Source organism: Notothenia coriiceps, unplaced genomic scaffold, assembly GCF_000735185.1.
Source record: "Notothenia coriiceps isolate Sejong01 unplaced genomic scaffold, NC01 NC01_scaffold00009970, whole genome shotgun sequence".
Classification (NCBI taxonomy): Eukaryota; Metazoa; Chordata; class Actinopteri; order Perciformes; family Nototheniidae; genus Notothenia; species Notothenia coriiceps.
Window position 1 is genome coordinate 158,018 of NW_011342671.1, and position 13,586 is coordinate 171,603.

At 41.8% G+C, this 13,586-nt stretch overlaps 1 protein-coding gene across 1 annotated transcript; it reads right to left on the reverse strand.

The window, feature by feature from the left end:
* Window positions 1-1,049: 1,049 nt before the first annotated feature.
* LOC104945704 (solute carrier family 12 member 5-like) lies at window positions 1,050-5,755 on the reverse strand. Its single transcript, XM_010771411.1, has 5 exons — window positions 5,688-5,755; window positions 5,368-5,401; window positions 2,211-2,443; window positions 1,436-1,450; window positions 1,050-1,227 (listed from the first exon to the last, which is right to left on the reverse strand). Exons 1-5 carry the CDS (start codon window positions 5,753-5,755, stop codon window positions 1,050-1,052), a joined length of 528 nt encoding a protein of 175 aa, XP_010769713.1.
* Between the last annotated feature and the right edge of the window lie 7,831 nt (window positions 5,756-13,586).

Genomic DNA, 13,586 nt, shown 5'->3' on the forward strand with positions numbered 1-13,586 from the left:
GATGTTTGTTTCATGGGGGGTTATATGCCAGACTCTGGCTGCGGTCAAATATTAAAATCAGGTCCTATGTCTCTTCCAAGAAAAGATGTGAAGGAGAATTCATAAGGACTCAGGAAAGACCCCTGTGGTGCTCCGAGAACACTCTTGAACTAGGTTCTGTAATTTTACGATGCTGGATGTTATTGATGTCTGCCTGCTGTGTCTCTTTAAGTGCTGTATGGACAGATGTGAGCTGTATTGACCTTTTCATCAAATGGCAAGAAAGCATATTTTATTGTCCAAGATGTCAAACCACTGCTTTAGAACGCACCGTTTGCATTAAGATACATACATATTAAATGTTATGTTAAAAAACACAATATAGCTGTACATTTCTATCAATTCCAGTCAATGTCTTAAAGTCATCTCCCACTGACAGACTCAGAGACATATTTCATTATTAGTTTTATACTAAACTGTAACTGGAAAAAATGCAGTGGTCTAAAAAATTAATTAATCATAACAAATATATCCTGTAAATGTTATTCAAAAGATCTATATTTTGCCTCCTAATCCTAATGAGTTATTTGCCTCCATTGCCGTGTCTCACACATTTCCTGTTAGCAAATCACAGCTGTTTTTCTCCTGAATCCAAGTCAATTAACATGCCATGTATTATTTAAAACAGAAAAATAAGGTTTTTGTTTCCTGAAGTAGGAACAGGCCTTGAGGCTTTAACAGATTGTGATTCGATCTTTAGAGTGCTACCAAAAGCTTTTCAGCACCTGCATGTCAAATTAATTAAAGTGGATCTGTTTAATTATATTTACACTGACTCCTCTTCCCCCCCCCCCCTCAGTAGCACATGGACTGGATGTTAATTTGAAGGAACATTCTTGGTGTTAGAGTTGAAAACCGATAATCTAATAGTCCTAAAATGGATCCTTCATATAATGAATATGTGCTCTTCCCTGGTATTAAGGTGTTTTTCTCCCCAATGTGTTTAAGCTTCCCTCATTTCTTGTAAGTATTGAGTTTGGTTTTCAGAAATAACATGCGCTAATACAGCTTTACCTGACCGAACACATCCTACTTCTGTCTGTGTGAAGGATACAGTTCTCGTCCCCTGTCCGGTTCTTGGGAGGCCCGGGCATGTTGAGGAGGACCAGCTTGGCCTCTGAGGACTTCTTGATGATGACCTCATTCAGCCGGAGCGCTGTGTGCATACGCCGCACATTGGACTGGTTCCTGAGCGAAGACAGAGCAGCAGAGAGTGAGGGTGCGTTTGTTTCATAGTGATGAACAGCACGTTACCAAGCACTTTGTGATAGTGGGCTGGTCGAGGTGAAGGATGCTCATTCACACACAAGTACTCCTTCTTCTTCTGCTCATGAGGCTAACGTCAGGATGAGATGTGAATGGGCTGAATGAACTTTATTGAGACTTCAGTACTTACAGGTTCTCCCACTCGCTGCAGCGTGGCAAGAAGAGAAACACATGATTATCAGAACTATGTTGGAAATGTTGTTCAGGCCTAGTCCACAACCATACAGGTTTTTAAAAACATAAACAGTCCTCTTTGATAGTGTTTATGTGAGTTTGGTCTTTTTACGCCAGTGTGCCCGGTTTTCTCTTTTGTTAGTCACTAATGAGGAGACATTTTGTGCTATGGTGGAAGTGGAACAAATATGCTGGTTCTAACCTTACCAACACGTTAACAGAACTAAAAGTTACTCTTCAGTTTCAGGAACAGATGGGTCAAAAAGCATCATAAAGGGGACCCTAAACCTAACTGCTACATTATACACCAGGCCCAAAGAAAACATTGGTGGTTTTGGAAAAAATCTGTGTGTGTGTGTGTGTGTGTGTGTGTGTGTGTGTGTGTGTGTGTGTGTGTGTGTGTGTGTGTGTGTGTGTGTGTGTGTGTGTGTGGCCCAAGCTGCCCACTGGCCTTCACAGCCTTCCAAATGTTTTTTTTTCTATTTTTCCTTTGAGTTTCGTATTTGTAAAGGGTGAGGAGAGAAGCAGTAAAAACCCTTGTAAGTGTGGACTTGGTCTTAATCTACCTAATCCAAGCTAATAAAAGAGAAAATATAAATCTTTAAACAGCTCTCTGGCAGACCTCTGCGGTGCCATATTGTAGAGATAAAAGTCGCAGGGACCTTTCTGTCAGGAACAAGAAGGCCCTTACCTTTCCAACAGGTAAGGGTTGAATGATTCACAGCACTCACGGCTTCATGTTGAAGATGTCTTTGATGCCCTCTGGTGTCGCGGCGCCGGGCGGCTTGGCAGGCTCGCCGTCACACTTCTCAGTCCAGGTCCTCTGGACCTGCTCCCCGGGGCTCTTAGCCCCCTCTGTGGGGGACAGCGAGGTGGCCGGGGTGGCGGGGGTGGTCGGGGTGGTGTTGTCGTGGATGAGCTGGACCTGCGCAGGGGGGGAGACAGGGGAAGAGGCCGACTTTGACTATGAGACGAGAGGAAGAGAGGACGGATGTGGATTCAAATGAACAATACACGCAAGAGTCACGGTTGAGGTGGAGATGTAGGAATGCAGGTCAAAGTCACAACAAGCCACAGTGTTTGAGAGAGGGAGAGGGGAGAGAAGTGCCATTAGGGAGCCTTACATATCATGTGCTGTCTGTTGTAATAACATGGGCTGGGATTGAGGTATAAAAAGAGTTCATCTGTATCACAGTACCTTATAATCAACCAGCAAGTGATACTAAAAAAGAGACTAAATCTTCTCAACTACGCTGCATTCAAATCATTTTTTTTATAGTATTACTATACATTCGACCATATATTTGACATTCATTTATAATATACAGTTGCAGTATTTCTATGACACCAATTTTTATTTATGGTTGCCTTTTAAAATGGGGAAATGTAAGATTTTACCAGAGTCCCTAAATTATCATATCGGGCTGTCCCGAAAAGAAAAAAAAACATTTTTCGGGCTCCGGATATTCGGTAGTAATCAGCAGCGAATATTCGAATATTCGGTGCGGAGAAATTTGTATTTTTTTTTTATAAAAACATTTTTCAAAAAAATAAATATTTTCCCCAAAAAAATCTTTTGCAAAAAGGTTTCATAAAACGCTCCGAATCCGAGACACCTGACAACACGCTGTTAAGCAGAAGCGCAGAAAGAGCATACTATTACGATTTATATTTATTTATTGTCTCAGTACTCGCAAACATTAAAACTAAATGTGTCGTCCTCTGTTGGGTAACTGTAAGGCAGGCCTATTCAACTGAAGGCCCGCGGGCCAGATGCGGCCCAGAACCAATTCCCGAGTGGCCCAGCCTCCCGTAGCCAAATTCCTACACGAGTACAGACCATGAACGCAACACTCGCGCGTTGCATAGAAACCACCAAACCACAACGCAGCACGTTTTTTGAAAGTGCATCTAGTGGTGCTAGTAACGGTGGTCCGATGATAGCAACTCTAAAACATGTCTCTCTCAACTCTGAAGCGTAAACAGAGACAAAACGGTCATTGATCTTGTGGAGCAGATCCAAGTCAAGCTGGACCTTTTCGCGACCGACTTGAGCACGGGTCGGATGCTGCATTTTCCGACGCTCCCCAAATACATCACATCTCCGGCACAAATCACGGATGTGNGCTTTATTCACAAAAGCTGAAAAAAACAAGAATCCATGAACAGGTACGAGGCACGAGGTAGCATCCAAACAAAAGGTGACTGTGACCAACATGAAGGGAGACATGAACGACAAATAATGAACCAACACTGAACACAGGAAGAGACAAGACTAAATACAGGGAGGGGTAATCACGAGTGGAGAAACAGCCGGGCAGGGGAGGATAAACACAAGGGTAACATGTGAACACAATCAGACACACCAGGGAAACTAACGACAGGGAGGGCAGAACAGCAAAATAACCCCAAAACTAGACACACAAAAACTCAAACCCTGACACTATGCAGTGCAACTACAAGGCTATCTAGAGTATTTGAATGACAAATGACACTCACCTTAAAAATGTCCTTTGTATAGCATTTCTATTTGTCTTAACTGTCGGAACTTGTCCAGGTATGTTAAGTAGGAGTGGACTTGAAATCCTTAACTCAAGGTGTAGAACAATTAAGTTATCAAGCCAATTGCATTACTTACTACAACTTGAATTTAGTTTTAAGTCAATTAACGCAGAAATCCGAGTTTAAATTACACACAATATTAAGTTGATGTAATAACCAACATTATTACGTCAACACAACTTATAAATTAATGTTTGCAACTTAAAATGTTTATCTAAATTAATTAATTCAAATTTGTATCTTGCAACCATGCATTTAATTAAGTGGTGGTAAAAGGTCCCCTGAATGACTTTTTAGAGTGTGCTGATGAGGAGGTGGAGATCTCACACCCCCTTAGTGCCGACTCGCCAGCAGGTCTCTTTTTCCTTTTCACCACACGGAGCATCTCTTTAGGTTGTCAGTGTGATATATTTTCCGGGAAGTACTTTGCAATTGTCAAAAGTTCACTCCCTCTGCGATTGTTTTTCCATGGATATGAACACAAAGAGGAACATTCTGGTAAAGCTAAACAGTCGCTCCGTCTCGCTTAAGGGGTTATTTCCTTCTTTTTTTCTCAGAGGGTTTTCTTTTAGTGTTACAGCGTGTCTAGTGTTTTACATAACCCTAACACAGTGATGTAATTTCTTCTCCCCCTGAATGCTGGTGTCAGAAACACTGCGCTGTGTCCCTCTAGCCATTTAGTCTGCCCTTGTGTCATAATATCTCTCATGCCTGGCCTGCTCCAATTTATGTAATAAACTGATGTCACTGCTCTGGATTGTTTGCAAACACAGTAACACTGCAACCCTGATTTCCCTAAAAGTATTGAATCCTTAAGGGGCCTGTGGTATATTAATGCTGTTATTCACATAGCTTACATAGCTTACTTCTTATATGAGAGGGGATATTAAAAGGAAGAAAATAACAAGCCCCATTACATAAACATGGAGAAGTATTTGGGGAGGAAAAAAGTTTATTTTATTGTAAGAACTTGCGAAATGATTCCAGTGCATGCCAATTAGAGTGTTTTATGAGTTTGGCTTGCTGACGTTGAGGGATTTGTGTTTGTGTGTCTGTGTGGGAGGGTTAGCGTTGTGTGACTAATACAACACACAACATGTGCATTTAGAACACAAATTCTAACAAGAGCACATAACAGCCAGGCTGTCTGCTTTACAAAAAAAACACCTATGAAAGCTGGGTGTGACCGCTTTTTTTTGTGTACATGGCTTGCTGTTTGCACTCCTGTATGCACATCTGTGTGTACAAGCACAAACAAACATCCAACTGTGCTGGGTGATTAGATTTCCAGGGCATGGTCAGTGGCTCGTATGAGCTCATCTATACAGTCTGCGAGGGAAGGCAGACGTTCAGACCTGACCTACAAACAGTCACACAGACATATAGACAGATGCTACACAGGCAGATAGAAACACAGACATACAGAGAGACAGGCTGGAAATCTAACGGATTTGTAAGAAACAGAGCTACAGATAGATAGAGGGCAGGGTCTGGCTGCGGGGAGAGACCCTCTGAATGAACATTTAGGTTAGACAGACAGGGTGAATGTGTCAGGCTCTGCTACTGCCCTCAGACATAGATCAAATATGGAACCAGCCATCCAGGACACATCGCACCGCTCAAGGCCCAGTGTCGGCCCTCCTCACTGGGGCAGGGATTCTGCCTCCCGCCCCTCCAGGGAAGGAGATCCAAGGACGTCTCCTGAAGTTTCCATGGTTGCATATCTCGGCACGATCCAGTCTTGTTTGTTTCAACATGCTCTGCTGCACCGACCCACATTAATGAAGTGCTTGCAGACTTAACCCTAGGGTGGCCGGCCGAAACTAGCACACATTTGCACAGCACACGCTCCGATTGTTCTCGTTTCATCGCTGCCGTGACATTTGGGCTAGCATGTGATGGGAAATGAGCTGAGAACAATCGGAGCGTGTGCTGTGCAAATGTGTGCTAGTTTCGGCCGGCNCCCCCGGACCCCCCTAGAGGAGGTTAGGTCCCCCCCACTTAAATCATGTTCACATGGATACTAAATACATTTGCACACATCTTGTGTCCATATCTTTCTGTTTTGGTGGTCATGCCACATAGTGCACATGCATGCACAAGTCATGGTAAGATATCTGGATTAAGAGGTTGCTTTTTCTTTGCACAGCATGAAAGAAAGGCCAAATGAATTGGCTGTGATTTTAGTTTTTTTTTAAGCAGAGGTTGAGTTCAATAATTTGTGCGGCCCTCGGAGGATGTTGTCAAAATTGCAACCGCAGTGTAGCCTAGGGCTCAGCCTGTGCTGATAGAACTAGTGTAGCACAAAGTACCCTTTGTTATTGTTCCACTCATCTTGGTTCAAGAGCTCAATGTGTTGAATGTTCCAGTGTGCAGAGCAGAGAACTCTTAACTGCTCTTCTCCCCTTCTAGCTGCAGCTCCAGCCTCAGCCCACCATGACGTCCCCTCCTCAGCCGCAGGACTGCCCCCCCCACCACACTCCACCCACAACCCCCCACAGTCCAGCCACCTCGGCCTATCGGCTGCTTCCAGCGCTGCCCCCAACAGCAGCCACCAGCAGGAGCTGCAGGCCAAGATCCTCAGCCTGTTCAACAGTGGGCTGACAGCCAGCCAGCCCCCCCCCGTCCCCCAGCCCAAGCCCTACGGTTCGCTCGGCCCTCCCCCCTCCATGAATCCAACGCGTCCACCCATGCCCGGCCTCCCTTCAGCCCAGGGTTACGGCGCCCTGCAGGGCCGCATGCAGGTCCCCCAGGGTGGCCAAAGACCCCCCACCTCTGCCTCAGGTATTAATTTTGACAGCCCGAGCGTACAGAAGGCTCTGGACACCCTCATTCAGAGCGGACCGTCTCTCAACCACCTGGTGGGCAGCTCCGCCCCTCAGCAGCCGCCCCCAAGGTCGTCCCCTGGCATGGGCCAAGCCCCCCCGATGTCCATGTACCCCCGACATTACTGATGTCCGTAGTGAATAACATACTCCCCTCTCCCTGTGACCCCCCACTAACTCTCTGTGCAGTGAAATAACCGCCTAAGGTAGATCGTACGGTTGAGTGTTTTGTTAAAGCTTTTAATCTTCTTTTTTTTATTAGGAATTTTGTGTTCAGTTGATTTAGACAACTTGGCGGGATTAGCTAATGTTCTGTTTTTTTATTATTAGTCAGAAGATAATTATTGAATCTTCTTAAATGTGAGTTAAACTGAGGCATGTGTATCAGTTTGTTTTGATGGACTCCTTTGTTCTTTTCCAACCATGATGTGTTTTATAGTTTTGCACATAGTGGTTTTTTTTCTATTTGTAACAATTTCATTGTAAAAGAATGATTAAAAACTCAAGACACAATTGCTGTAATAAAATGGTATTGGTTTATTGCATTTTGTGCTGACAAATCTATAAAATGGAACGGGTATCGCCAGAAGCCATAGATATAAGCATTTGAAATGTAAGATAAAACTACTTTTTCCTCTTTTTTTATGTACCATGAAACACAATAGAGAATAATACATGTCTTTTTTTAAATTTTGGAATATTTAACTTACACTGACACAAAAACACCTCCACACTAACTGTATTTGATTTATTTACACGTAGCCCCCTCCCACCCCAGCAGTTACAAGTGCACATGTACACACACACTCCCACAGAACTGAAAGGAACACACTACGCTTTACCATAAGACCAGGTACAGTATCAAGGAAGAGTAATGAACGTTTCTGAATTAAAAAATAAAATAAATTCATACTACTGATATTTGATACAGGTATGCTGTATATATCATTTATATCTACATCCATACAACATGTTTCCCACAACTCCAGTGAATTGAAAACAAACCTGGACAGTGGCAAATTCATCTGCAGGGAGGTACTGGTTATTCAATTAAATACTATATTGTATATATTTTATTTATATATATATATTTACTATATTTGTAAAAGGCCATAAAGTGTTAAAGGAAAATATATAAGTAATACCAATCATGTCTGTCAGATACAGAAGAAGCCGGCTAACTTAATTTGCTCGTTCTTGATATGCATGTATTTAAAGTAGGTACATGTATAGTTTTGGACAGGCTGCATTTTTCATCAAGTTGCTGATCTGCAGGCATCTCCTCTACTACTTTGGCACATTCATAGTTTTACCCTTTTGAAACGATATGTTTTAACTAATAAAACTTTAATAATAAACAGTATTTACTTGTATAATTCACTGGAGCACACTTTGCACACCATCATTTATGTAGTTAACTGAAATATACTTTGGTAGTCAGTTTATCTGCAGATAATATTTGACAATGAGAATACCTTGTCAACAAATCCACCATAAAAAATAGAATCTTGTAGTATAATAATAATAATATTCATCTTGGATACAATGATTGGCCAGTCCTAAGGAAAGAAAATCATAGTACTAGAAGGAAAAGTTCCTAATGATAAAAACAAAATACTTTTATACCACAAACACCCAATATATTTTCAATACACCTTGTTCAGGATAATCGCATGCATGCACTGAGTTACACAACATGACTGGGACGTGGCTCTGCTCGCAGCGGCCGACGGCCCCTCGACTTCTTCTCTAACTCCCAGAGAGGACGACTGTGTGAAATGCAATCAAGCACGTCCGTCTGAAAATACACTGAAGGGTTTTCCATCTTATCTCAGCTACAAAATACGTGTGCCCTCTTTCAAAACCTAGGACTTGTTGTTTTTCTCTGTTGGTATCTTAAACAGGACAGCCTCCTCAACCTGGTAACAGATGTGTTTCAGAGCCCTTAATATCCATTTAAGGATGGAGACTGGGTAATGATCACCAACAAGTTTGTCTCATGCTACAGTTGTGCAGGCGAAGGATCTGATCTAAATCATGGATCAGCTGTGGGGAGAGGGGGCGTGCTGGTTTTTGAAAGTAGACCATCAGGTGTCGTGCGAGCAGAGCCATTGCCAGAATTGGAAGCGCGAGTTTTATATTCTTTGATCATTTTTCTGAATTATACTGCAATCACATTTAAAATACACAGCTGGGGTGGATTTAGTGGCTGGGATGGGGGAGGCCGGGGGGGATTTTTCGAGGAGGAGAGGGGAAGTGGTGTTTGCGGGGGGGATGGGTCTGGGAAGGCTCACTTCACAGATTGAGTGACAAGCGCAATAAATGTAACAGTTACTATTTTTCTTTTTTAAAGAAGTTTGGCAAGAGAAAGGAAAGAATGTGATGCATGCTAAAGATGTTCAAGGAAATGCTGACACGAGAAGATGTAAACAAAATCAGCAGGTAGTTTCTGGGTGCTTGCAGTTCAAAACCGCTGCAGGAGGATGGGAGTTAATCATATTTTATAGTCTGGGCTGTCAGACCTCCACGGCTGGCTGTAATACACTCGTGTGACACCAGAGATCTCTGTGGGGCAAGGGTCTGCTTTACTGCGCAGACCCCCCCCCCACTCAGTGTAAAGTGCTTTGCTGTCTCTGCCACATCAGATCAACACTGTCGATCTTTATTGTCCGTGAGACCTGGTGACAAACATTCTGATGAAATAAGTGACACCTCCAGTTGATTCGTAGAAAATAAACAACATAACAAAATGAAAACCCATGTGAGAACAATATTGCACGTAATCATACAAAACTCTAAGACTTTGCCACAGTGATTGAACAGTGTACAACAAAAGACAACACTAGTCGGTTAAAGTGTCTCTGACTTTAGTGATATATATTTACACAGGTGAGATGACCGTTTCCAAGGCCCATCCATTCGCAAACTCAAACATCTCCTATTACGTTACATAAGACTATTGGAGCGAGATTGAAATATAACAAGTAACAATATAGTGAACTCATACTTTTTCTTTTATTTCTTGTTTTCAAGGTCTGGCGACGACAAACACTCGAGAGTTCCCAAAAAAATCTGTAACTCAATGAGAACGTTTGACGACCTTTAACCCCGCTCTGCACCTTGAACATATAAGTCATCACTATAGAAACCACTAAAACAAATATTGCCACATAGTACCATGCAAACAGCAATTATAAAACATTTATAATTCAATAAATAAATTCATCTCCAATAAACATCAGATATCTTTTCTTTTGAATCAATTTAAAAGGCTCAGTTGATGCAGGCAATGTTGTGGAGACAATCCCAAAATAGCCGCGTTCTTCAAAAACTGACGTGAACGACTCCCTTTGTCAGAGTAAAGTGTGGCAAGAAAAGAAAGTCTTCATGACTTGGCACCCTTAAATCTTTGAAAACTAGGAGCGGCTGCTTTCTTAAGTATCACAGGTGTGAAAGGTAGGTGTGTTATAAATTTGAAAAGCAGATAAATATTCATATTTAAATATATTTTAGTGATTTTTGTAAGCTTAAAGTAAATCATCTGTTACGTTACTTCAGGGATTAAAGATAGTGGTTTTTTAAAAAGAGAGTAAAAGGTGGAGGATTTGCCCTCAGTTGTAATATTGCATCAAGGTATTCAGTGTCTCATAAAACAGAAAGCTAACCCTGTCCAAAGGTCTCAGGCCAAATGTCTACAGGTACAGCCTCGCTTTGTTAGACTTCCACCGCCACTGATATGTATGTCTATACCCTTTTTCACTTGATCTTTAGTCGTCTCTATTTACAGTACAAATAAATCTATAGATACTAGCAGCATTCACAACATATGGTCCGACATTCAAGCAACACTAAAAACATTTAATACTGTTGTAAATAGTTCTAGAAACTAATTTGTTTTGCTTCCTTATACTGTATATACTGTATATATATTTATACGGTATTTATTTATATTTCTACTACAAGTGCAAATGACCAAAAACAGTTTCTTTAAGAAAAGAAACAGAAATAAAGTAAAGTGACAGCTGTTCTTGGTCAGAGTGAGATGAATCTGGATATTTGTTTTTTTAAAGACTTACGAAATCTACATATACAAAATACATGTGTAAAAAAATAAATAACATGATCACATGAGTCCGGATTTTCAACTATTGCACATTCCTTCCAAGATGCACTTTTTAAATCTAAATACGATTTGCTCACAAGTCATTCAGTCGGGGACATGTGTGGCTCAAATCTTTTTCCAATCTGGAGGATATAAAATCTCAGCGGAGAGTCTACTGCATAGAGTTCAGTCTGGTGGACAACGTGAGTTTCCTAGCTACAGAAGCCATTGTCCTCTTTATTCATTTAGACCTGACCCTATAAACAATCAATCAATAGATGTTCAAAACTTTAGTTAGAGCTGATACACTTTCAATCTGAGCGTCTGAACATCTCTTTTTGTATCATCTACAGGGGGCGACTTTCTACCCTTAGTGTCATTCCCATTCTAGACACCTCAGTTTCCCGTTTTTAGCACACTCTCTAATTCAATCATTTTTGTTCAATATTTCTCTTTGAAAAATACTTTGATATGGCACATTTAATGTATCTAAATGAGGCAAAAACAACAATATATCTTTGAGTGACAATCAAAATGACAACTATTTGATCAATGTGTGTAACTTTGTCTATAAACATAAATACATATTTGTTCTCTAGATGAAAAAATAACATTTAGTGTTTTATTTATTTTTTAATTCAATGAATTTGATGAATTCATTGAACTTTCACTTGTTGCACAGTGGCGGACAGTGCAGGTGCAGTGCTTGTCGAGGTTACAATGACAGTTACCATAGTGACAGGAGCCTATGCCATCCAATAAATAAATAAATAGATAAATAAATATGAAAATTCAGCGTTTTTTTCGAGCTGTCCTTCTGAGCGAAGGAGCGTTTTCTCTCCACTAGAAGCTTTTTAGTATGTCACAAAAATACTACACTCATACTGAACAACGCGTCAGAGCTTGTACATTATTTACAGTGATCCACACGAGGGTCGAGGGTGCTGGCAATGATAATCTCCTCGGGTGTTTGTACGGTCTCCACACTCCGCTGTCACACCAGCCTTCTGGTAGGAAACGCACTTTTTCACAGTTTTATTTACGTGTCAATCTCTACAAACTAAGCTATCCTTGTTGTATTTTTTTTTGGCACTAACAGTGGCCACGGGGATGAACAGCCACTAAGAAATGGGTAGAAAGAGAGGTGGTGGTAACAGAACACGTGGAGTAGAAACACACAGTTATAAGGACGCCATGCTAACGGAGTGTTCAGGTTAATACTGCAGGTTTGATCCACGTGCCTTTTCAGTCTTCTTCAAATACCAATGGGAATTTCACAGTTCATACTTTGCGACTTGCTTCTGCTTCCAGCTGGTGGTCTGACCGTGTGCAGCAGTGTCTTTCTGAAAGAGAAATCACATCGCAGCGGGCAGTCGCGCTGTGGGAGGTGTCCGATCACCACAAAGGAAATAAACACACAATCCTACACTGAGCTCATTCAGACGGCTCTCTACGAGCAGGAGCCGCTGCTATGCCACACTTGTATTTGAAAAAAAAAAAGAATCTGCAGGGATTTTAAACAAAGACGGACACAGAGACATGCATATGCGCTCACACCTCAACTAACAACCAACAGCACCACCTCCTCCTTAGCCAGTGAATCAATGAGGGTTCCTACAATCGATTACAGACTAGCGAAGAAAATATATATTCTAGATAGTCTCTCAATGGGTCTAGAGCATACAGTAGTTTGAGTAGCTTACTGGACTAGAATGAAGGTTGAGTAGCTCATTGGTCTGCTGGGGTGGAGCGGGGGGGGCTGAAGCTGAGCTGGTGTTTGGGTGTGAGAGGACTATCGTACAGAAATAAACGATCAGAGCGACATAATGAAGAAGCTGCGCTGATGACAGAGTAAAGGTGACACAGGAACAGGGCTGGGGGAGGTGTGGGTTGGGGTGGCAGTGGGGGAGGGGGCTGCTTTTTCAAGAGTAGATGGTGATGACCTCGCGGCCGCCTCCGCGGACCAGGAGGACCCGGTTGAGACCGTCAGTGAGGACCTCGAGGAACTCCATGTCTTGAAAAGAAGTGTTAAAGAAAACCGACGAAGCACTGACAGCATAGACAGCAAAACATGGTGGAAGAGATACGTCAGCAAAGATAAAGGAAGGGAATTCATATAAATTAAATTATACATTTACAAAAATAAAGGCTATTTTCTGACATTATCAAGTCATTCATTTGTGAGAACAAATTATATTCTCTGAGATTAAAGTCAATGCCTTCAATGGCTATAATACGCTTTTGCAATTGACTAATACTGGGCAAACAAAACGAAAACTTAAAGTGGACCTATCATGCTATATTTGAAACATATATTGTAGGGCCATACCTAAATAAAACATGTCTGTGAAGTTTTTTTTTCAAAATACCAAACAGATCTTGCATTTTAGCCATGCCTCATTTCGCTCTATTTGCTCTTTTCCAGCCCTGTCTTCACAAGGGCTGATTCTGTGGCAAATGAGCTTGACGATGGTCATGTTACCATGCTGTTACCATGCCACGGCAACCTCTCATTCCCCTGATAGGCGGAGAGTTGCCCATATAGGCGGAGCTCCTTGTTTGAGATATATCCTGGCGTGAGATATTTCAGATCTGTATCAGTCTGTATCAGATCCGTT